The sequence below is a fragment of the Prosopis cineraria genome, unplaced genomic scaffold (assembly GCF_029017545.1).
Source record: "Prosopis cineraria cultivar Desert tree isolate PC_DT_omini unplaced genomic scaffold, ASM2901754v1 PC9, whole genome shotgun sequence".
NCBI lineage: Eukaryota > Viridiplantae > Streptophyta > Magnoliopsida > Fabales > Fabaceae > Prosopis > Prosopis cineraria.
Genome location: NW_026555340.1, coordinates 26,864,197 through 26,887,693, shown reverse-complemented (window position 1 = coordinate 26,887,693; position 23,497 = coordinate 26,864,197). Strand labels below are relative to the sequence as shown.

The window sequence follows — 23,497 nt, the reverse complement described above, 5'->3', positions numbered from 1 at the left end:
TTCCTTTAACTTTTGAAATGTGCTTTTTAAATGTAATTCATTAATTTATGATATGATCATGCTACTCTTGAATTTTTATATTGACAAGTTACATGTATAAATAACCAAACACTTATTGTAAATGCGAGTTAAAATGAATTGAAATGTAAATTTGTCTACTCTATTTTTTGATGGATTTAAAATTGTATATGAGAGTTAAATTGTACTTATTTTTCTAAATGACCATAATACCCTTATTATATTTTAATTTTTTTCAATACTAAACTACATATTTTTTTATTCTTATTATTTAACATTAAATTTTATGTTATTTTAATTTTTTTTCTTTTTTTAAACATTTTTAATATACTATATTTATATAACAAAAATGATCAATTATCATAAATTAATGTCTTTTTTGATCATTGTATATTCAAAAAAAAAATTCAAAAGCACAAATTTTTATTAATTTAAATAATTTTCAACTTGCTAAACTGATTTTTAAAAATATATATTCAAATACAAATTTCGTTACAACAACTGACTTTCGTAAAAATGATTTTTGTCAAATGATCTTTCATCAAACTAAAAATCAAACATACACTAAAAGACCAAGAAAATGCCTCCAAGTTCAAGAAACTGGCTCAGGTGCTCTTAAATAATCACAATTTAGACAATTTCTACGTGTTAATGTCATTCACGGGGCTAGGAGCCTCACAAAGAAATAATCCTAGTGCACAAAAACCTAATTGGCTAATTATCCCCTAAAAAGATGTCATACGAAAGACAATACAACACGAGGTCTTGTTTCAATGCTTCAGGCATAATGAATGGGAGAACTAAGGAAAAAGCCAATGCAAGTCCAATATACTGTGACAATCATGCAAGAAACCTACATCTTAAGTGTTTCATTCTCGCTGTGAGTTCTTTTTATCACCCAAAACTCATTGCTTTTATTTTGCTTGGACCCCTTTAACAACAAAAACATCTTCAGATCTAGGCAACGGAGAAAGAAGGTGCTTCTCTTCTTGGTTGTCATCTATTTCTTGATCATCATCTGTTTCTTGATCGTCGTCATCTGCCAACACCAAGAAAAGTTACAGACGTTATGTTAATATTCCATGTCAGGTTGATAACATTAAGAAATAACAGAATATACACACACCCGTATTGACGTGGTATTCAGGCATTTGTTGTTTAACATTAGATACTTGAAGGCTTTCAGGAAGCAGGCAGCTACACAGACCACCTGAAAGTAGAACCAAAAGGCCATACTTAGAACCTGTGTTATCCAGAAAGGGGATAATATGGCTAAAAAGGATAGACCATTACTAGAAGCAGGAAAACAGTGCCATTTCTTAAATTCATAGGCCCCGGAATGATGGCTTTCTTTGAACACAGAAGTGATAGAACACCCAAATATGATGTTATTTTATTATAAAGATAACGACAAGTGACTTCTGTGCCTAAATTTATCTTCAAATTACATAATAAAAAGTAAAACTCTGGAGTGGAGTTTTCTTTGCTGAACAAAAGATGGATTGGACTAAAGCCTTCACTCAAATCTGAAATCCTTGCCAGACTACTTTTGACAATTGACTCAAACTCTAATTAGACATAATGAATTACAAATGACTTTATTTTTACATCACACACTAGGGACTGAGATTTAGTAAATTTTCAAGGAAACTTATGTCCTGTAATGACCCAGAACCTCAAAATCCACAATGATAGGCAGACAAAAAAAAAAAAAAAATGATGCGTGACCTGTAATGCGTGTCTGACTTAGCTGAGTAGATCTAGAAGCAGAAAGGAACTACTGTCTTGTTCATAATTAGAATTCATGAGATAAAGAATGACTTAATGAATGCTTAAAGAAATTCCTGTTCGCGTTTTACCTAGATTGGCAAGACGATTCACCCAGCCAGGGATCCTCTTTCCAGTCAATCTGCGGGAGAGATCATCTGTAAAATGATTGCAATTCTTAGAGATAAGGTGATAGCTATCCCCATAATACTCTGAAGCCATATTTTGAATAAACATCTGAAACTCTGAAGGACGCATATTTAATTGGCCCAAAGTGATTGAACGTCTATATATAAATCCAGGGCACTTCCTTGGCTCCACTTCAAAAACTCCACTTGTTGGATATTCATGAGCTCCGAACCCAAATTCTCTGCCATATACTGTTTAAACACCTCGCCCCCAAAAAACACATGATAAATAAAAGCTCCTTTCAAACAAGAATACAATAATCGAATATTTCCAAACAGGTCAAGAAAATCAGCAGAAACCACAAAATCTTAAATTGAACGACAACATTTCCATAGTAATTCTGACAAAATATTATCCATTCCTTTCAAACAAGAACAAATGGTATGCTTAATCAAAAGAAGAGATAAATCTTGATAAATAGGATATTAAACAAATAGTAGTGAGTATAGACCAATTTCTTCTCTCTCCATGACACATACAACTCCAAAATGATGAATTTTTGTTTCATTGTTTCACATTATATGCTTGTCTGGATCTAACCATTCCTTGTCCTATAGTCATATTTGCTACTCGCCCATAAAAAGTAGCAGTCACAATCAGTATTCTAGGGTCACTGGTTTTAGAGACACGGATTAGAATACCATTAATTCGAAAAAAGAAAAAAGGCATAATGCGTCACGCAGTAGAGGTCAACTTTTAAATTGTCAGCCTCGTTAGAACAACATGATATTTTGTATCCATAGCAGTGCAGTGCTACAGAGAACGTGACAACATATGTAAAATCACTTCAGGGTTGAATCTATTCTTCACTTAAATTAATTGCAACCAACCATGTCTAGTTGCAGAGTTTCATGATCATGACTTTCACAATGCACCATGCTCTTGTGCTTCTAATTGCCACGACTTAACACCAATCATTCATTGTGCTTCCGGAGCACATGTAAATTCCTTCAGTCACCCTTCCAGAATCCAAAACATATTACATTCTATTCAAGTTTATCAAAACACTAACATATTCCTAGCAACAACTAAACTTTGTGTACTCCAGAAGTAAAACCAAAAGGGGAAAAATTGCAATGTCCTAATGCCACACAAAAATGAGCGTATTCATCGTACTAAAATGCTCTTACCTGGATCAAGCACGCAGAAACAAAGAAGTTGAAGAAACAACGAAGAATGTTCAGTAACAACGATGAAAAGAAAAGGCGGCTCTTACCTTCAATGCCAGAGTGATCAAGCACGCAGAAACAAAGAAGTTGAAGAAACAACGAAGAATGTTCAGTAACAACGATGAAAAGAAAAGGCGGCTCTTACCTTCAATGCCAGAGTGAAAGATTCCGAATCCAATCCAATAAGTGTAGTTGTTAAGAGGGGTGAGATCGTAGACGTTCAACACCACAGTTGTGCAGCAGTCACTTTTGTTCCCATTACAATCAGAGGTCGAATTGTAGGTCGCCATTTCAACAGGTAGTCAAAGAATTCCGGAGCTACCTTCCAAATCAAAGCACCGATCCTTTTCCGACACACTCCATCCACGAAAAAGACAAAATGAATTGAGTCTCAGAGATCCATATACTTCCACTGCCAGCAAGCAAACAGAAGGGGAGGGAAGCTTTGTGGTGTTTTGAGGTTGGTGAAGAAAATAGGTCAGAGCACTCTCAACGTTTCGAAACGAATCCCTTTATCACCGTTTGTATTGTCGAGTTGAGCCGTTTGTCTGTAATTTCCGGAGCATGACGCTGTAGCTATACGGTATTTGGAATCTGAGACAAAAACGTGGTTTGGGGGTCAGATAATCGATTATGTATCAGGAGAGAGAGAGAGAGAGAGCGAGAGAACCGCGTTTGAACTCCTTTTTTTTTTAAAAAAAAAAACTATTTGATAATTTACTATACAAGTGACTGTGACGTATTTAAAAAATGATCTTTGTTAAATAATATGAGTATAAAATTCTTCAAAGTTTATAAAGAAATTTTGAAGACCATAATTTAAATTTTTAAATGAAAGACCCCAATTTATTCTCTCTTATATTTATTTTTTCGATAACTTCTCTTATATTTATTATAATTATAATTTTTCCTTAAACTACCTCTAAATGTGTCCATTCAATATGATACTTTGTAATATAAATTAATAAAAGAAATGTTATTCCGCAGTACTTTTTAAAAATAACTAACTACATTAATTTTTTAATATGTATAAATTAGTTATCTAACTCATCTTCTTCCGAAGGAAGTATCTTCATTCCTTCCAAGCTTCACTGTTTTCATTCCTTCCGAAGAGATGTTATATTGACAGATGACACACTACACAGCATCAGTCTCTTTTGTCTGTTTTTTTTTTCCCCGCATACAAAGAGGGGTAAGGAAAACTGACAGCTCACGTTACACAGTTGGCAGCGATCCCAAGGGAGTAAAATCTACCCCCGAGACGGACGCATGATGCATCCAACCCCACAAACAAGGGACGGGAGCTATGTTATTTGAGCTTCCCTTTCGTTGATGGAGTCAAGATTAATTATTGATGAACGCATTAAAGAACAAAATATATGCCAGTAACTACTAATTTCGCTACTAATTTCTCTCCTCTTACTTCTTACTATTCATTTACTAACAGTAATTATTTAATCCCCAGCTAGTTCTACCATGACAGACGACCTTCAATACCAAATCAAGCTCTGCCAATGTAACGAGAGAAACATGATGTCGCGTAGATTTTATTCCAATATCCATTGTTCAAAATCTTCGAGAAATTGCGTCACAGATGGTGAAGGAATAAAAATATTAAATTAAGTGTACAGTATGGAGTATCGTTGAATCACACTTTCTACCGATTCTTTTGACAATAAGCACCTCCAAATAAACTGTTCCACGCGAAATGGAGCAGACTAAAGGACAGAATCCGAAAAATCCCCCCTTCTCACCTTCTGTTCCACCTGTAACAAACAGAATCAACTTAGATACCCCCTTATTGATTCATCACTTGAAAAATCACATAGTTATCCAAAGGCAGAAAAAGAAAAGGGGGGGAAAGCCCACTTGGGAACATTCGAAGTATATAGCTAGATGCATTTGGAAGTTCTAGTCATGGTTCATTCTCAGGCGTTATCCGTCTCCGAACTCGGCGCCTCCAAGTACCGGACCCGCCATCTGAAGATTCATTTTCATCATCTCTAGAGGAGGATCCAGATTGCCCTTCTTCATAGGTTTCTCCCCACAGCCTAGAAGATCTCCTTCTTATGCGCATTTGCAGTCTGGTTCCTGAGGTTCCCCTCACAGATGAAGGTTGAAGAATAAGAAAAAATACAGCAAGCAACCCTCCATCATCTATTGGCAGGAGACCATCATCCACCCTGTTATTTTCCCCAAAGGAAGACTGGAGCGTGCTAAGTAGGTCTCCAAGATCCCTCTGCCTCTCTAATCGCCTCCAGTTACGCTGCCGCTCTGGATCTACCTCTGATGGGCGCACAAGGGGATGTTCAAGCCTTGCATGCTTCCTGAGGTCGGCATATGTGCCACTAAAATTGCATGTCTCACGGGAACAGCTTCTTGATTTTTCATTCATGAACCGGCGAGCAGCACCTACAACTTTGATTTCTTTTATTTGCCCCCGACAAAGAGGGCATACTAACTTTAATTTTGAATGATCTTCACAGGATAATGAATGAATTGTAACAGATCCCTCGCTTCCTTCATCTTGTATATCAACAGGATTTGTTTCAGTGGTCCGCACGCGAGTCAAGTCAGAGTTTGAGATCTGAACTTCTACATGGGGAGTTGTTGGTGAAGTTTCTGCAAATGACTTGCAGAACTGATCAAGACAATTTGAATGGCGATAGCTAGTGTCGCACATGTAAGGGCGGCATCCCTTCTCATGGGATGAGCATATGAGGAGAATTGCATTGTGAGGGTGCTCCATGCAGACAGGACACCTAGCTTCTTCCCATTCTCTGACATGTTCTTCAGACTCCAAAGGATTTTTTGGTGCGGATCTTTTGACACGACTAGAACTGCTTGGATAAGTTGATGTTCTACTGCTATCATGTGACAAGGAACCATCTCTTCTCTCTTTTGCCATTTGGAATATTCAGTACTTCAAAAAAACACTGAGGTCTGCATTCCCACAATGGAAAAAAGAACAAAATTTGAAACTACACACAGATAACACCAATTTGAGAAACTGAGCATAACTAAAATTCAAAATCCATGAAAAAAAGGGTAAATCCGAAGTAGAACGCATGACAAATAATTCTAGGAATGTTTCGAGCAAAATAATGGGTAACTAACATGTCCAAGCACTAAAAAGAAACAAAAGAAAAAGAAAAACTAATGATATTTAGCATGCCACGTACCAGATATGATCACATGATAAGAACAAAACGATCTCAAGGGTTCCGAAACTGCAGACAGGACTTAACTTATCAATATGGTGGTCAGCTAGGCAAACCGTAACACCATATTCTATAATAAAATCTTAGCATCAGATAAATCGTTTCAAGTATTGTAGTTCCTTCTAAATGCAGAAAAACTAATAGCAAGCTATTCAACGTCTTTTTTTCTAAAAGGAGATATCTGAGGCTCAACTCCCACGAGGCTAAAATAACTTCTATTTTTCCTCGTCCTTTCTACAGTTCTCGTTGAAGCACCATGCAATCTGCATATTATAAGTTTCATTCAATGTTGTGATACATCAGCGCCACAATTTGCATTCTTTCGTATGCCAAATCCTGCATTATTTTTCTAGGATAGGTCGAATCATTGAAAATGCAAATTTCATTTCAGGCTTTTATCACCTGTGTTTCTGTTAGTTTGCTTGCATGATAAACAGGATCACAGGACTCCACCCTCCTACTCGAGAAGAAGAATGAGGGCGTGAGCAAAACTTCCAGGCGCTAGTATTGTGCGTTTAGAATATAATAATCACAATAAATCCTCATGTTGAGAATACCCAACATCGAACCACATCATGCAACTACAAAACGATCGTTCCATTCAATTGTTTCAGAATGATACTATGAACTAACAAATATATAGAGAGTTATTATCAAATGTGTATATAAATAGTGACAGTAGCAGTTACATGCGATTAAGATTGCAGAAATAACTGGATTCAAAATTAACAAGTACAAATTTCACTATCATAACTTATAGCTCAATTTAAATTGGCCAGCCAATCATACATTGTAGAGTTTCAAATGATTCACTAGGAACGTTTTCGAATCTTATGTTACTCTTAAGAGTAACCCCCTCCTCCCAGAAAAGAGAGACCCTGAATAGAGGGGAACCTTCAACAAAGTTATCACTGGTTGACCGAAAAAGTTAAGCAAAGCATTTATCCTGTATCAGAGAAGCATTCCAAATTGATGACTCTGAAATAACACCGAATAGCAAGAACACTGTGTGTTCAAGTAAAAGTTCAAGCTGAGTCCACCGCAACCCGGCTCAACGCACAATCAAGAACCGGAGAGCGCCGACAACCACAAGGACCATCCAGTATAATATCCACAACATAACTCACATAAAAAATCATAACCAAGAAATTTTGGGCAACAAAGCCAATTTCACAAATTCATTTCGAGCAGAACAAACAGGCCAAACCCCATCACGCCGGCACAAAATGCAAATAAATATCTTCAAAACCAACCTCCTCGCCCAAGAGCGAGTTCGGAGCCGGAGTCAAACAGCATCGTAACCCCAATAAAGCCGGATCGATACGTACACACAAGAAACGCAAATGGTAATTTTCAAAAAGAAACGCGCTTGGGGATCAAAATCGGCGAACAAAAATTAGGGATTCGATTAGTTACCGGAAACCAATTGAAAAGTCAAATCTTCGGGGTACTAGAAGACGAGGCTTGGTAGGTGCGGAGGATTCGGTTGCAGGGAAATAGGTTTAGCTCGGAAGGGAGAGAAGAAAAAGATTGAAGCTGCTGCTTCCAGCCTTCCACGGGAAGAGAGAGAAAAAGGTTGGTAGGGAGGAAAGCGAATTTGTGGAAATGGAAGGGTGGAAATGGAAGAATCATGTGTGCGGTGTATGCTGACGTGGATGACAGGGGTTCGCTCGTAGCATCTCCTTAATTCTGCGAAATTTAAACTTTTTTAATTTTAATTTTCGATTTTTAATTTTGAATTATTGCATCTCAAGTCGGCGCCGATTTTGTTATGTTTGAAACATGATTTGACCCGCACCCTCTCTCCGCACGTGACTCCTGTTTGGGCACCTTGCTTTGGTATGCCTAGCCCGGGCCTCTTTTTCAGGAACGACATGAATTATTAGAATATATGATTTTTATATAAATATTAAAATATTAACTATTTTTAAAATTAAATATCAACACATAAAATTCACCAAAAAATCAACATGTAAATATATAATATAAAAATTTTAATAAATTATAGTATTTATCAATCATTAATAACATACTAACTCGCAGCATAATTACTAAACAATTTTGAAGAATTATCAATGTTAGTTCTCAATCCATGTTATTTAAAATTTTGAAGGTGAAATGTATAAATATCAATTTTGCCTCTACAATTCATGATCATTACTTTTTTCTCTCATGCATTATTAATTATTTTAAGGTTGATGCGAAAAATTAGGAATAGTTCTGGTATCCCGATTAATTACTCAACCAAATTCCCTACTAGTGATGATCTAGCGCGCATGGCTACAATGTATGTATCCACTATCAAAGACTTAATAATTCATAATGGTATTTGTTGGTGTGCTAATTCATAAAATTAACCTCTTATTCTATCCTTAACAATAACCAAATTGCTTCTGCCATTCTTAATTGCCCCTTGTTCTTTATCGAGCATAGAGATTTTTTTATTCTAGTCGGGCTCTGCCTCCAGTGCCTATACAAATATAATGAAGAATGGTTTTCACCTGCTCATTGATCAAACCAGCTTTTATCATCCTCTGGTTCATTGATCTATGGTCTATTTTTATGGAAATTAAAATTGCCTATGAGGCCCTATCCACAGGAAATGTTTTGCAAACACATCATTTTCCTAACAAAACTTTTAGTGATATTTTGGTTGTGATGAAGCTGAATCTTTGATTCATGTTTTTTCTCTATGCCCTTTGTAACACTTGCCCCGAGTGTTATCCAAAAATCACTCAATTCAAATAAATTAAGTGTGGTTAAGGAATTAATCCTAAAATTAACTTAGGAAACAAACCATTTAAATCACTAAGCAAATACACAATTGCAAATTAAACATTTAAAGCCTTTAAAAAATTTTGTAGGTTCTACCTATAGCACGCGGAAGCAAGCTAGACAAAAGTGAAATAAAAAGATACTGTCATGACAGCCCTCCTGGGCCAACTTTTGGGAGGCACCGTTTCATCATTCGACCTTCGATCGAAGTGATTTTAAAGCTTACATGTCACATTCAAATGGTACTATAGGTATATCAAATTTCAAAAAGATTCAACGGTCGGATTGAAATTAAACATGTTAAAAAATTGATTATTTTTGCTGTCATGACAGCACTTCCGGACCAACTTTCGGAGTGCACCATTTCTCTGTCCGATATCCGATCGATGTGATTCCAAAGCCCACACGAAGCTTATAAAAGGTTTTACTTGTGACCCAAATTTTAGAGAAATCCAACGGTTGAATTAAGATTTGGACACCTGAATGTAAAAGTGCAGCTTTTTGGTAAAAACTATTTTCAAAATTGTCCAAATCTCATCTTAATGGTCACAAACCTGTGGGAACATTTTGAACATGTCAAATAAGACTAAAAACACCTGATAGAACATTCAAATGATGGAAAACTCCCATACATCAAAATTTGATCACCCGGGTGCCATTTCCCAAAATGAACCTTAAACCCCCAAAATGCACAAATCATACAAGAGTAGTCATAAATCAATCCAAATACCATGTATTTATATAAATACATATGTTAAACATTTTTACTTGCCTCAGAGCTCCTTGTAGGGCCCACGCACCCACTCTCTCTATCCAAGGTGTATGTTTGCCCCTAGCACATCATTTACAATGCAACCACTTTGCATATGCTTATAAAATCACATATATATCAAAATAAATATCTGCTTGTAATAGAAACTTGATCTACTAAGTAAATCCATCAAAACCACACACCATAACCAAGTTTTCTAGCCACAAGTCTGCAAACAGACAAAAAATTCATACACAAGCACACAATCCACACATATTCACACACACATACATAATCATATCCTACTGGCACCCTAATCCTAAATACATTACAATATATTTGCTCAAAAGAAAGGGGTTGCAGTTCTTTACAAATCACAAGTAAACCCTTAGCTTTGCTCCTTTCCCCGTCCACCACTGGATCCTTCACCTGGATCTATAATATTGAAAAGAAAGGGGTGAGACAACCACAGTCTCAGTAACAGAAAAATCTACATTGATTATTACAAAGTAAGTCATAATTAAATAAATGAATAATAAATTCAACATAGTATATAATTTAGCCATTTAAAATGTATGAATGCATGACCTAGGCCTGTATGGCCTTTCATGACCAACAGAATGTCCCCTGGCACTCTTTAACTCGCAGGTAAACCTTATACTTACTTATACCTCCACAGGCACAAAACATAGTCTAAGGCATGATCTAATCCACCAAACCTCCTATGCCCCTTCGACGTGAATCCTAAGTAGTTGAAGCTAACTCCCTCCCAGAGACAGCCCAACTTACTTTCCATGTGAAGGCTACCTTGACCTAGGTATTTAACCTCACACTTCATATGTCGGATTTCCTCCCCTACTGAGAGGTGTCGAACACTCAATACACTAACCACTTTAGTGCACTGAGCCCACAATACGTAAGACAACACTGAGTACTGACAGTGTGCCATAAAATATCAAAAATCCACACCTTCTCATTGGTGAACTCCCATCAAGATCATGCTTTTTACTCTTGTCTATCTTTCCTGAGTATTGACCATTCAACACTCTAAAATAGTATAACATTTATAAATCTCGTTTCCATAAAAACATTGTTATTAAACAATTAAAAAAAATATATTTGCATTATAATCAAAGTAGTACCCCATAACCCTTATAAAGCACATTTAATCTTTTAAAACATGTAATGCATGATAGCTAGTAATATTTATTCAAAAATAGCTAAAACAGAGTAATAGAAAATATAAATTTTCCCTGTTACCTCAACCCTTTGGTACCAAAAGGGTTCCCCTTGTACAAATTAGGGCTCGGCTTGTTCCTTAACTTCTAAACAAATTCCACCAACAATTCCTACAACATATAAGTGATCCACATCACTTATCATGTCAAATAGCATTAATGAAGACTATAACTCATACCACACAACTTGGGTCTATGAGTTATAATCCATCCCAATGGTCCATATATTAAACCAACCATTCACATAGTATCACTTAACCACCAAAACCATTTATTAGCTATCACTAAGCTAATTTCAATTTATATAATTTTTTATCAATTAAAAACCTTCACTTAGTGTCACCAACTTTTACCATTAGCCCTTATAATGAAAACCAAACCTTAATTTAAATCTTATTGGGCTCAAATAGCAAAATTATAACTAAATCAATAGGCTTAAATTATTGAGGAGCAAAAACCCAATTTCTCAGGGTTTATTTTGTGCCCAAAACACCTCTTTTCATCTAATTATTCACTCAAAATATTAGATCACTATATAGAAACTCAAAACATGCTCCCTAGGATCCAAAGAAACAAAAGCTTACAAGAATAAAGCCTTTGGGATCAAAATCCAAAAATATCCTCTTCCAAAAATTGAAGAAAATCAAGAGAAAGGGAAGAGGATTGAAGTAGGGAGTTTACCTATCGTGTAGTCAAGCTCGCAACGGTCGCAAAGACTCCTAGATCCAAGCCTAACTCCCTCCCTTTCTCATCTCTTCTCTCTCTCTCTCTCTCTCTCTCTCTGCGTTTTGTTCTTCTTTCCTTTTTGCATTTTCTGCGTCCAGTTTTCCTCTTAAAATGTTGGTCAAAAAGTTTGGAAAAAATTACAAGAAAGGGCCTAACATTTTTTATTATTGCACAAAAGTTCGGGTCAACTTTGGTAATTTTTTCTATAATTAAAAATCAAATAAAACCAAACTTTTGCTTAGTAAAATTCAAATTCTGGACCTCTATCAAATTATTCTAAATTTTAATTTAATTATAAATATTTTATTTTATTTTTTTAAATTCGAGTTTTAAAATTTCGGGATATTACACCCTTTTTCTCATTCTCTGTAGTTTGCATGCCCTTCATTTCATACTTCATCCTTCAACTTTATAAGTATTATAGAATGGCTATCAATCTTTTTTTAACAAACTTTACCAGGAAGGCCATATTGATGCAATTTGTTCTATTAATACTCTAGTTAAGGGTGTATTTTGTTTTTAATTTACCTTTGAAGAAAGAATATTTGAAGGATCTAACTATTTGTTAAATTTAACAAAAATAAATTTTAAGTGTGATTTGAATATGCTTTTAAGATTATCTCAACAGGCTCTAATATGCTTTGGTGGTCGAGGAATAATTTCATCCGCTAAAAAAAATATATGTTGATCTATATCAACTGATTCAAGATTTCCATGGTCATGGTTTTTCATCAAAAACACGTGTCAATGAAATTTGATTCCTTCTTTTAATTCACATTATAGTTTAAGCAGGCTTGACACTTTAGTGGAATGCTTGAGTGGTCGGTCCACTTGGGTAAAGAACACACAAAAAAAATTGTTCTTTTTTTTATTATGAATGTAATACATTTTCTAATCTTAATTCAACAAGGGTCTCAAATCTTGTATATCATCGGGATATCGTACTCTTTTACCTCCCTTATAATACTTCTCTTGAAAAGCTGTATGGGATCGTCTTCAAACCAAATACACGCAGAATAATGATAATACATCCTAGAAGCATGCCTTTCCTTTTGGTTGTTCCTCTCCTGACTCCTCTATCCATATCTTATGGGACTATAAAGAAGCTCACATTATTTGAAAAAAATTAGTTAATTCTGACAAGTTTAATACTTTCTTCTCTTTGTGTGTGCATGATTGGATAGTTTAAAACAATAAAAGTGAACTAGGTAGCTTGAGTATGAGAAGAACAAATTGGAAGAGACTCTTCACTCTTGCTTGCTGAAATATATGGAAGGTAAGATGCAATAAGATCTACTCAAAAAACAATACTCAAGAAAAAGATACTACCTTCTTATGTAGACAACAAATTATTAATGATCTAAGGCTCCAAACTAGAATCAACCTTTTGACTAAAAATAGTGGTAGAGATGAAGCTAAATGGAGTTCTCCTACACTTGAGTGTTATCCACTCAATATTGATGATTCTGTTAACAACAATAAGGTGGTTGCTTATAGGGGCATCATCAGAGATGATAAGGACAGTTGGATCAAGGAATTTACAAACAATTTTGGCTACCATCCCTAATTCATAGGGATCTTTGAGGGTTTTAATCTTTGTTAGAAAGCTAAATTCTCTAAAATCAACATCCACACAGATTTGATGGAAGCTCTGCCTCTTATTAAGCGTAATTACTCCGAATGCCATCCCCTCTCATAATATATCAAGAATATTAGAGACTTAATTATGAAGAGCTAGGAGATCACCTTTGATCATATTTATAGAGAAGCGAATGGATGCGCCGACTTGCTAGCTCATCAAACATCCCGTGATAATTTTGATATCATGATCTTAAATAATTTGCGGTTTGATTATATTAACCTTATAATTTTAGATAAAACTTGACTTTAACCTCTTTACACAATTTTTTTGTGGTCTTGTATTAAAAAAAAAAAGCTCCCTATTGGTGGATTAAGAACTTCTGCAGCAGTTATCATACAGTTTTAATTCACTGCAATTGACTTGTGTTGACAAATTTTTATCACCCAAGATTTGCTTCATTTGAATTCTACTCACATTGTTTCCGAGGATACGCTCCCTCTGTTACAGCCTCTCTTATGTTATAATATTAAGGCTGTTTATGTCGATCTTTTCTTTTCAATTCTCAAATTTTCGCCATGGACTATATACCTTGTTGTAACTGTAATATAATTTGCTCTTGGCTTTGCTTTTTTTTTTTTAAAAAAAAAACAAGAACATACTGACTCATTTGAATGAATAGTAATTATTTTTTAATTATCATTTTCCTTCCAAATATACTCTTACATCTACAGGAGGTTTCGTAATAAAAGGGGATGAAACAGTATCGTGCATGAAATGCATGCCATTCTGAGCAAATAGTCCCTGCGAACCTGCTAAGCTGACCTATCTGCACAAACGAAATACTCCATTTAATTTAAGACACTTTTAAATAAAACCTCATATATTAATAAATTTTATTAAATATATTTAATAATTTTATTTTTTAAAATAAAAATATAAATTTTTAAAAAAACTCATCATTTAACACATTAAAAAAAGAACATAAATTAATTACAAAAAGATAAAAGATAATATTAAAATTAATATATTTAATGAAATATTAACTTACTTAAAGTGTCTTATATTTGGAGCGAAGAAACTTTTTTAAAAGTGTTCTATAATTTGAAACAAAGAGAGTATTTTGTAATAAAATATATAATACTCACATTATAAGATATTTTTGAATAAATTTTTTTGTTCTAAAATATAATATACCTTAAATGGATAAAAGTTTCATTAAATGCATCAATTTTAATATTATCATTTATCTCTATAATTAATTTTCATCCTTTTTATTAATATATTAAATGATGAGTATTTTAAAAATTTATATTTTTTATTTTAAAAATATAAATTTATTAAATATATTTAATGATATTTATTGACATGTAAAATTTTATTTATGAATATCATATAATTTGAAATAAAAGTAGTAACATGTAATATTATAATATGCAACATATAATACTCCTTTCATCTCAATTTATAAGATATTATTAGATAAAATCTTACTTATCAATAAACATCATTAAATACACTTAATAACTTTATCTTTTTAAAATAAAAATATAAACTTTTAAAAATATTTATAATTTAATGTATTAAAAAGAGAAGAGATAAAAATTAATTATAAAAAAATAACATTAAAATTGATATATTTCATAAAATTTTCAATCTAATCAAAATAATTTATAATTTAAAATAAAAAAAATTAAAAGTGTCATGTAATAATTTGAAATGGAATAGAGTGAGTATATACAGTACAACCTTATAGCTAAAAGTTAAAACACAGCACCACCTAGACAACAGCATCAGCGCTGCTCTCATTCTTGTCGAGACTCTCGAATCGTCAATCAGCGCTCGCATCTGTTCTTCGACCTATATCACGTTCATTATCGCTCGTCCACCGAATGAACCTCAGCATCAAATCTGCTCTGATATACATTCAACTTCGGCCTCTCTCTTCTCCTCATAATCGAATTCACTACATTCAGGTTCTTCCTCGCCTCTGTTCTTTGTGCTCTGATTTTGGTTTGATACTTTAATTTGATAAACAATAATACTCTGTTCTTTTTCAGTGTGCATGCTGTAATTTGTAAACATAACACTTTAGACTGGGTGATGGAATTGATACCCCTTTTCATTAAGTCAGTGTCAATCGGGAATTATTATTATTATTATTTTGCGCTCGCTCTTGGTCTTATTTATAAATCTGTAGATGGCAGGTAAGCAGAACCAGAATACAGTTGAATATGGCCCTGCTAATCAGGAGAAAACTAATGATCATGTTATCGATGGAAAACATCGGTGTCCATACGTTTGCTTTTCTTCCCAACTAGCCGATTCCCAAGCTTGACTCTAATAAGTGAAATGGATTTGTGAAGCGGGGTTCTTTCAAGGGGAAGTAAACTAATAAAGTAGAGGACAAGGTACAAACCTCAAGCGTATGAAGTTAAATTGTGCTTTTAGTTATATATTGTTTGAAGAATTTAATAGATTATTGTCTACTGAGAGGTCTTCCCCTTTCTTTTTTCTAAATTTTCTTTAGGAAAATATGTTGAGGTTGATGGTAGAGTTGGGAATTCGAGCGGGTCGGGCCTGAATAGGCCCGGCTCGAATAGACCCAAACCCTAACATGCTCGTGTTCTTAAAAAGCTCGAATAGCTAAGTCTGGTCTGAATTCTTTAGGGCTTCGGGCGGCCCGAATATCCGAATTTAATTTTAAAATTATTTTTAATTTTTTTTTACTTTAAAATTAATTATTTTATTTTATAAAAAATATAAAATATATTTTTTTAATACTTAAACGATGTCTAGGACTTAAATATATAATATTTTAGTATAAAATGATTTAAAATTTAAAGAATTAATTAATATTTATATATTTCATATATTTTTAAAAATATAATTTTTTTATTCGGGTATTCGGGCTAAGCCCGATTGGCTTGGCCCAAATTTTTTAGGCTTATTCGAATCGGTCCAAATAGGCTCGAATATAAAAAATATTTTTTTTAAATTCGGTCTTAAAATTTTTTGAGTTATTTGGATTAGCCCATCAGGCTCAGCACAAATTACCAATTCTAGTTGATGTAGCGACAAGTCAAGGAAGTGGGGCGGAACTGGATTTCAGGTTGGGAAGAGAAAAGTGAACTAAACTGACGGCTGTAGCTAAAGCTAAAGCTGCACAGGCAATGTAGCTTGACAAATGAAGTTTGAGTAGTTTATGATAATACGTTTAACTTCACGAGTCTTAAAGTTGTTCTGAGGTTGAATATTTATTCCAGTTTTTTAGTAGTTTATGATAATACGGCTGAGAGATTAATTGTATAGCAGCTTTCTGTCTCGCAGTTTTCGCTTGGTCAACTGTCAACATTTATATAATATTAATTCCAGAAGAATTCATACTATTTCTTTGCCATGTGCTTATTGACTATTCATTCTGTAATCCCACCGGCTTTGTTCAGATGTCCTGCTTCTAAATACCACCTGTTGATTCTATACTACGAACTTTGACGTGTTGTGGGTGTTGAAGTAAGGATGGCGTAATGGAATGACTTTAGATCCCATTCTTTGAACAGAGACAATGATTAGTGTCAGATTAAAGTTTGACTCGCAGAATCAGAATTACAAGGTCAACAATTAGTAGAAATCAGTAGGTGTGAACAAAGTTTTATGTAAGTTTCTAGATCCAGTTCAAGCCTGCAACACAAGTTTAGATTTACTTTGCCAAAACTTGACATTTTCTATTTCCATCCTTACTCTTTGCATTTTAACTTATGAACCGAGCTCCAGTCCAATCCAATGCAAATATGAGTAAAAGCGAGGCCCATTCCATGTCCAATTGAATCCACTCTGTAACAGCCCGGAAAAGGAATCAAACGCAATTTTCTTTATTCGTCTTTTTGCTTATCTCTGATGGATGCCAAGCAATCCTGGACTAATGGGATCAAGTTGGACAACTTAAATAGAATATGTTTAAAATATATTTAAATAAATTAACAGAGTATGTATGTTAATGATACATAAAAAAAATAAATCTTTTAATCTTTCGAGTATCACTCAGAATATTATTCCCTGTAAGTTTTGAACTCCCCAAGTCCCGAATCACTCCCTCACCCTTATAAATTAATATAATTTCCAGGTGGCTAACGGTGTTAAAGTATGCGTTGTTGAGCCAAACGCTTTGATGATGTGGCGTACGTGCCACATGGATATCAAAAGGTATTGCCAAAATTAAGAGTGTGTTTAGTTTTAGAAAATGAGAAGATAATAATTTTTTAATAATCTTTTGTAAAAGAAAAGAGGAAGAAAAGTAATAATTAATTTACTATTATATTCTTATATATTAATTATATTATTAGGAGAGTGCTTATTCTCATTTCGTTAAGAAATTTTAAAGAGAAGGAAGTCAAAATAATCCTTCCTCTCTTATTGCTTTCATTTAAATTAAAGTTTTTTTTGGAAGCAAGCTAATTTTTTAACTATTTTATCTTTATTTATTTTTTAATATTTTAAGTACACATATGGTTAATTTTTTATATATTAAATTGTGCTTCACCTTCATACTTTGACTGAGCTCATTTGAAATTTTTTTTTTAAATTATTAACACAGAACTCAATTAGGCACACAAATTGTGAAGAGTTGTGCGTTAAAAATTTTAGAATCTCGATTTTGCGGAAGCGGAATTCAGATTTTTAGCATTGTGACACTTGATAAATGCTTTTTAAAATTTAGTATTTTGGAAAATTTTATTCTTTTTTTTTTAAATCCTCCAATAGCATTGTGCTTGATTTGTCTAAGATTGCACTCAATTTGCACAGGTCGTTTGCGGGGAAGCAGAAGGGATTGAGATTAGTGCCAAGTCATGGAAGGCGAGGAGGGAAAAGGAGGACTCGCTTAGATGCGACGATGCCGTTTGTGCTCAGTGGACCAATAGTGGGGCGGAAAGGAACTGAACGCGTGCACGAGAGTGGTCAAGAGCAAACAAAAACCGGAGAAATTGAGCTGAATTGGGTTTAGTATCATTTCTTTTAAGCGAGCACTTGAAATTGAGCCCTGCAGAATAGAGTCGATTGCTGACAAACGCAGGGATTTAGATTGTCTATTTTATTTGAGAAATTGCCAGTGATAAGCACGCATATTCCTGGATATGAATCCTAGGTCATTGCGAACGTTGGTTATGGGAACTGGAGTCGTCTTGGGTGGGATTGTCACTCTCAACCTGGCTTCTACTGTTACTCTTAAGACCCTTCATCTTGTATCTGAGAAGAAACGGGTAAAAACTAGATAAGATCCATGTCTTTCTTGATATTTCTTTCCCTCCGCCCCCAAAAAAGAGATTTTTATTTGTTTATGTTCCCTTAACAAATGAGGCATTTGGGAATGTGGGTTTCGTGCAGAAAAAGGTTGCATTGCCATGCATGGCTTGTAGAGGGAAGGGGTTTTACATATGCAAGTTGTGCAAAGGAAATTCCACCATAGAATGGTCGCCTTTGTATGACCCTATTGCCATTAATCCTTGCCTCTGTCCTACTTGCGAGGGAAACAGGTTAGCTCTTTAATTTCCTGAATCCCTTTTCTTCTGCTCTTCTCCGTGATATGCAAATTTTCTTAATCTTATGTTGAATACGGGGGAAAGAATTCCGTTCAAGTCCCACTACACTTGCTGAGCAACTGGTAAGGTAAGCAACAGAGATGCTGCAATTCAATTATTTGCCTATTTGGTGTAAAATTCATAGTAATCATGAAGAGTGATGTGTTTGTAATTTGGAAGAGTTAACAGTGGAATGCTGAACTGTAAAATTTGTCTAAATATTATCACAGACTTCATGGCAAGCCAACTCCTTTAGGACATTACTCTAACTCTTGTTCTCTGATAATTCTTCTTTACTCTTCTCCTTCTCCAGTGTCGATTCGTACCCGTGACTTGTTTGAGGATCATTACCCTTGACTGATTTAACTCTTGTCCTCCGATGATGGTTTAAAATTATGAATATACACTGACTCTGAGAATACTTAAAATTTCCTCGTGGTTAAATTGAAAGCTATGCCCTCTGTTGATTCTGTCGATGAAGTTAAGAATAAGTTTAATGTATTCAGGCCCATCCTAAGTTTTATAAACTGCTATTGTTTTCCAATGGTTACACATGGTATTGCAGGGTCCAACGCTGTCTAAACTGTCTGGGAAAGGGCTATGATTGACCTGTTGAGATATGCATATACTGCATTTTTTATATTCCAGTGAACTGTGATTCTCTAAGTGAGTGACTTGCCTTGCATTTCCAATTTTATCCCTATTCAGTTACTTGTTGCCTATTCCAATGCTATGAAGTCTTTATTTTGATATTTTCAGTGTTTCCCTTTAAGGATTAAGGAAGCACCGAACCCCGATGTTGGGCAACCTTCATAATGCACCAAATACTTTACGTTAGATAATTTCAAGGAGGAAGATGTTCGCACTGTTGTCTTCAGCATTATTGTACTGTCATGAATGAACGTATTTCCGTTTATGATTTATGCAATTGATATCCTGAAATTATGGCTTATTAGAACTAGCTCAATCTCCATCTCCTACTTTAATTCAACATGGTCAATACTCAATACGGTGCTTGTTAAGGGTTTTTCTTATTTCTGTTGTTATCAGCCTCCCTAAAGGATGACATACCCAATCATATTAGGGACATATTGAATCTGAATTGGCCTCCTTGATATATAGTCCACAGAAGCTTGATAGGAGGGAGATTTTGAGGCTTCTGGCTTTCTAAGGCGTTCGTATGTATGATAATAATTGGCATGCAGGGTGCAAAGAAAATTACTTGGGCTACAAATAGATAAATAAATCTTCACATGATTTTCTAAACTATTGTTTTCGAACGTTAATGCTTGTTTGTGGTTTTTGGGGATTTTCCAATTGGACGTTGTCTAGCAGATTTCATCATGGTCAGCAGGTATGATTTTGGGTCTTAAATATATAATATTTATAATTCTATGAATGATGGAGTGCAGCAATCGAGCATCGGCTTTTTATTTAATTACCAATCTCGAGCCTAACCTGAAGGAGGGCAAAGCCCAATGTATTAACAAACTATATTTGCCCGGTGGGGAGGGTGGGGGAATTGAAATCCCCTACAATCTTTAAGGACCAAGTCCTTCAGAAAAGAAGGTACGCTATCATAAAAGGAGGAAGAGACATTCAACGCCTCCTTTGCAAGTCTATCAGCCACATGGTTTTGAAGTCTTGAAATACGAGTAGTTTTGACTTCTCAATTGTTCTCTAGCAGTTTTGAAGAATCACCAGGCTGTGTGGTGAGAGTTCATTAGGGTCAGCTTCAAGAGCATTAATTAAAACTTTGCAATCAGATTCTAGATTGACTTTCTTAAAGCCCATGTCACAAGCAGGTTGCAGGCCTCTCAGGCAAGCCCAATATTCAGCTTCCAAAGAATTGCATTGGTTGAAGGAAAACCCAGCGATCCAAGTGCCCTCTTTTGATATTTGATGTGCTGGAAACCAACATACAACGTGACATAGGGAATATGGAAACAAAAAGGTGTCTTTGGACCAGGCGGGCAGGTGCTGCTCATGATGATATGCTCTCCTGCATTAATCCAATTTTCCATGAATTTTATCCTTCCCAATTTTATATAAAATGAACTTTCAATTTGATAATCTCCAATAACAATAAATCTTATCCCTCTTAGTGAAGTTAGTCATACGTATTGCATTATGCCAGAATGCTTTATAACAGCCAACTATTTAGATAGATCATTCATCAAAAGCTCTCACTCAATTAACATTCTCAAGTGTTTTTTATCTTCTTCTACCCCTCTTCACTAGACTTAAGACTATATGATTAACCCTCCTTATTGGCACCTCCATTAGTTACATGTCCAAGCCACAAACATTTGTCTAACGTTTTTTCCTCAATAAAAGTGATCCCAATTTTTTCTCGTATATGATTATTATGAATCTTATATTTTATTGTATAACCACACATCCATCTATTACTTTGACTTTTTGTTCATGTTATCTTTTTATAACCTAACATTTACTATCATATTACACCATCAGTCTTATAGTTATTTGATAAGGCTTTCTTTTTAGTTTATTTGGTATATTTTAATCACAAAGAATTCTTGATACCCTTTTCAATTTTAACCATCTAGTTGGTATTTTATTCTTGACATCCCCACAAGTTTCTTCATTATTTTGTATAATCAATCTCAGGTATCTGAACTTTGTCACTGATATGATCTAGTCTTGAATTTTTATCACTATATCATTTCTAACTTGTTTCTTTGTGCATAGTTTGCACTTACAATGCATATATATGGGCTTGCTCATACTCGAGCAGAAATCCTTTGATCCAAAGGTCTTTTATATCTCAAGTTTGAAATTAATTTATTTTCTTGACTTCACAATGAAAAGTATATCATTTGTGAAAAACATGCAGTCAAAGATCACTTCTTGAATGTGATTGGTTAGAATATTTAAAACCAAGTGAAATAAGTAAAGGTTCAATAATGATCCATGATGAAAACCAATCCTTATAAGAAATTAGTCCCTTGATCCACCTCCCAATATTTCTTACACTAATTGTTACACCTTCACACATATCTTATATAACTCTTATATAAACTACATTAACCCCTTTCCTTTTCAAGGCTTTTTAGAGCACTTCTCTTAGTAGTTAATTTTAAGTTTTTCCATGTCCATAAAATTATATGCAAGTCTTTTCTTTTGCTTTAGTATCTTTCTATTAACACCCCTTATTACATAGATTGCTTTTGTTGTTAACCATCATGCATAAATCCAAATTGATTTTAATGTTCAATCATTCTTTTTTATAATTTCATTACATGACTAATAAGATTTAGGGAAAATGACAATAAAATTTTTCTGAATTATATAAATGATAATCCGATTTCTTAAAATGCTATAATTTCACCAAAATTTTTAGGAACTTATGTGCCAATGAATTTTAAATTGAAAAGATTATTTTACCCTCATTGATAAGTTATGATTTCTTGTTTAATTTTTAAAATTCTTTAAAAAAAATTTATTCTTTAAAAAAAAGTCGTTATTAGGGTTTGTTATTTTGAGAATTTATTTTTTAATAATAAAAATTACACCTGACAAGTTGTAATTTTTTATTCAACTTTTGCAATTCACAAAACAAAAATTATTATTCCTCAAGAAAAAATTGTGATTAGGCCATATTATTTTGAGATAAAAATTACATTTAACAAATTATAATTTTTTGTTTAATTTTTGTGATTCACAAAACATAAATTGTTAGTTCTTAAGTAAAAGTTGTAATTGAGATTTATTTTTTCAATAAGGGTAAAATAATCTTTTTTTAATTTGTTCATATTAAAATTTTTAAGAATTTCAGTGAAATTATAGCTTTTTGAAAGATCGAATTATTATTTATATAATTTATGAGATTTTATTGTCATTTTTTTCAAGATTTACCTTTTTGTAGTTTGCAAAAATTTAAATATCTCATTTATCTCAGTTTATAGGAACAAAAACACTTCTTTTTCTATTCATTGGCTATTTTTTTAATATCTTAAAATCTCATTAAATAATTTAATTTCCAAAATTATTCCTCTTCTCATCAACACTTGCCACGCTGCAATAGAGGTACCGCGAGGTTAAATTGTTTTAAGCTCGTCCTTTTCATTTGATATAAGCTTGACACATTTTTGTTCAGTTGACTTTTGAGACGTTGTCTTGGAGGGTTGTCCTGGAGACCCTTTAAATTTGCTCTTTTTATTTCAGTCACCTCCGGAAATTTCATTTTTAATATTGCCGTGAGAGGCGAAGATTTATACGGACAGCTTAATAGTACAAGCACACTTCAAATCCGACGTGTTAGTGATTGTGGCTGTGTCCAATTTGATTTTATGTCTCAAAGAATAAGAGGAGATTCTATACGTATTTTTCTGAACCTTGCACATGAATGTTAAAATGGGGTTCTTTTTCTATCGAAACACAAGAACATGGCAAATGTTGGTTGATTATTGATGGATCATAGATGCCAAGAAATGCATTTTAATATAATTCATCTGTGAATGATTG

The 23,497-nt window shown here is 33.9% G+C and overlaps 3 protein-coding genes across 6 annotated transcripts; 1 reads left to right on the top strand and 2 right to left on the bottom strand.

The window, feature by feature from the left end:
- Positions 1-609: 609 nt before the first annotated feature.
- Positions 610-3,735, bottom strand: LOC129320555 (deSI-like protein At4g17486). Its single transcript, XM_054966068.1, has 4 exons — positions 3,289-3,735; positions 1,878-2,165; positions 1,145-1,228; positions 610-1,057 (listed from the first exon to the last, which is right to left on the bottom strand). The coding sequence occupies exons 1-4, from the start codon at positions 3,431-3,433 to the stop codon at positions 933-935; spliced, it is 642 nt and encodes a 213-aa protein (XP_054822043.1). The 5' UTR covers positions 3,434-3,735; the 3' UTR covers positions 610-932.
- Positions 3,736-4,660: 925 nt separating this feature from the next.
- On the bottom strand, positions 4,661-7,946 carry LOC129319164 (uncharacterized). 3 transcript variants are annotated; one of them, XM_054964148.1, is made up of 5 exons: positions 7,781-7,946; positions 6,767-6,821; positions 6,326-6,373; positions 5,013-6,086; positions 4,661-4,909 (listed from the first exon to the last, which is right to left on the bottom strand). In XM_054964148.1, the coding sequence occupies exon 4, from the start codon at positions 6,049-6,051 to the stop codon at positions 5,059-5,061; it is 993 nt and encodes a 330-aa protein (XP_054820123.1). In that variant the 5' UTR covers positions 6,052-6,086; positions 6,326-6,373; positions 6,767-6,821; positions 7,781-7,946; the 3' UTR covers positions 4,661-4,909; positions 5,013-5,058. The 3 variants fall into 3 exon arrangements, with proteins under 3 accessions (XP_054820123.1, XP_054820122.1, XP_054820121.1); XM_054964147.1 differs by lacking the exon at positions 6,767-6,821; XM_054964146.1 differs by lacking the exons at positions 6,326-6,373; positions 6,767-6,821 and having other exon boundaries at positions 7,781-7,945.
- Positions 7,947-18,127: 10,181 nt separating this feature from the next.
- Positions 18,128-20,016, top strand: LOC129320621 (protein BUNDLE SHEATH DEFECTIVE 2, chloroplastic-like). 2 transcript variants are annotated; one of them, XM_054966150.1, is made up of 4 exons: positions 18,128-18,691; positions 18,816-18,964; positions 19,575-19,675; positions 19,783-20,016. In XM_054966150.1, exons 1-3 carry the CDS (start codon positions 18,566-18,568, stop codon positions 19,615-19,617), a joined length of 318 nt encoding a protein of 105 aa, XP_054822125.1. In that variant the 5' UTR covers positions 18,128-18,565; the 3' UTR covers positions 19,618-19,675; positions 19,783-20,016. The 2 variants fall into 2 exon arrangements, with proteins under 2 accessions (XP_054822125.1, XP_054822124.1); XM_054966149.1 differs by having other exon boundaries at positions 18,129-18,691; positions 19,769-20,016.
- The last annotated feature ends 3,481 nt before the right edge of the window (positions 20,017-23,497 follow it).

Coding starts and splice junctions, on each gene's coding strand:
- LOC129319164 (XM_054964148.1), bottom strand. CDS start 6,051: ATGGCAAAAGAGAGAAGAGATGGTTCCTTGTCACATGATAGCAGTAGA.
- LOC129320621 (XM_054966150.1), top strand. CDS start 18,566: ATGAATCCTAGGTCATTGCGAACGTTGGTTATGGGAACTGGAGTCGTC. Junction 18,692..18,815: donor TTGTATCTGAGAAGAAACGG/GTAAAAACTAGA, acceptor GGTTTCGTGCAG/AAAAAGGTTGCATTGCCATG. Junction 18,965..19,574: donor CCTACTTGCGAGGGAAACAG/GTTAGCTCTTTA, acceptor ATGGTATTGCAG/GGTCCAACGCTGTCTAAACT.
- LOC129320555 (XM_054966068.1), bottom strand. CDS start 3,433: ATGGCGACCTACAATTCGACCTCTGATTGTAATGGGAACAAAAGTGAC. Junction 2,166..3,288: donor CTTTCACTCTGGCATTGAAG/GTAAGAGCCGCC, acceptor GTGTTTAAACAG/TATATGGCAGAGAATTTGGG. Junction 1,229..1,877: donor GAATCGTCTTGCCAATCTAG/GTAAAACGCGAA, acceptor TTCTACTTTCAG/GTGGTCTGTGTAGCTGCCTG.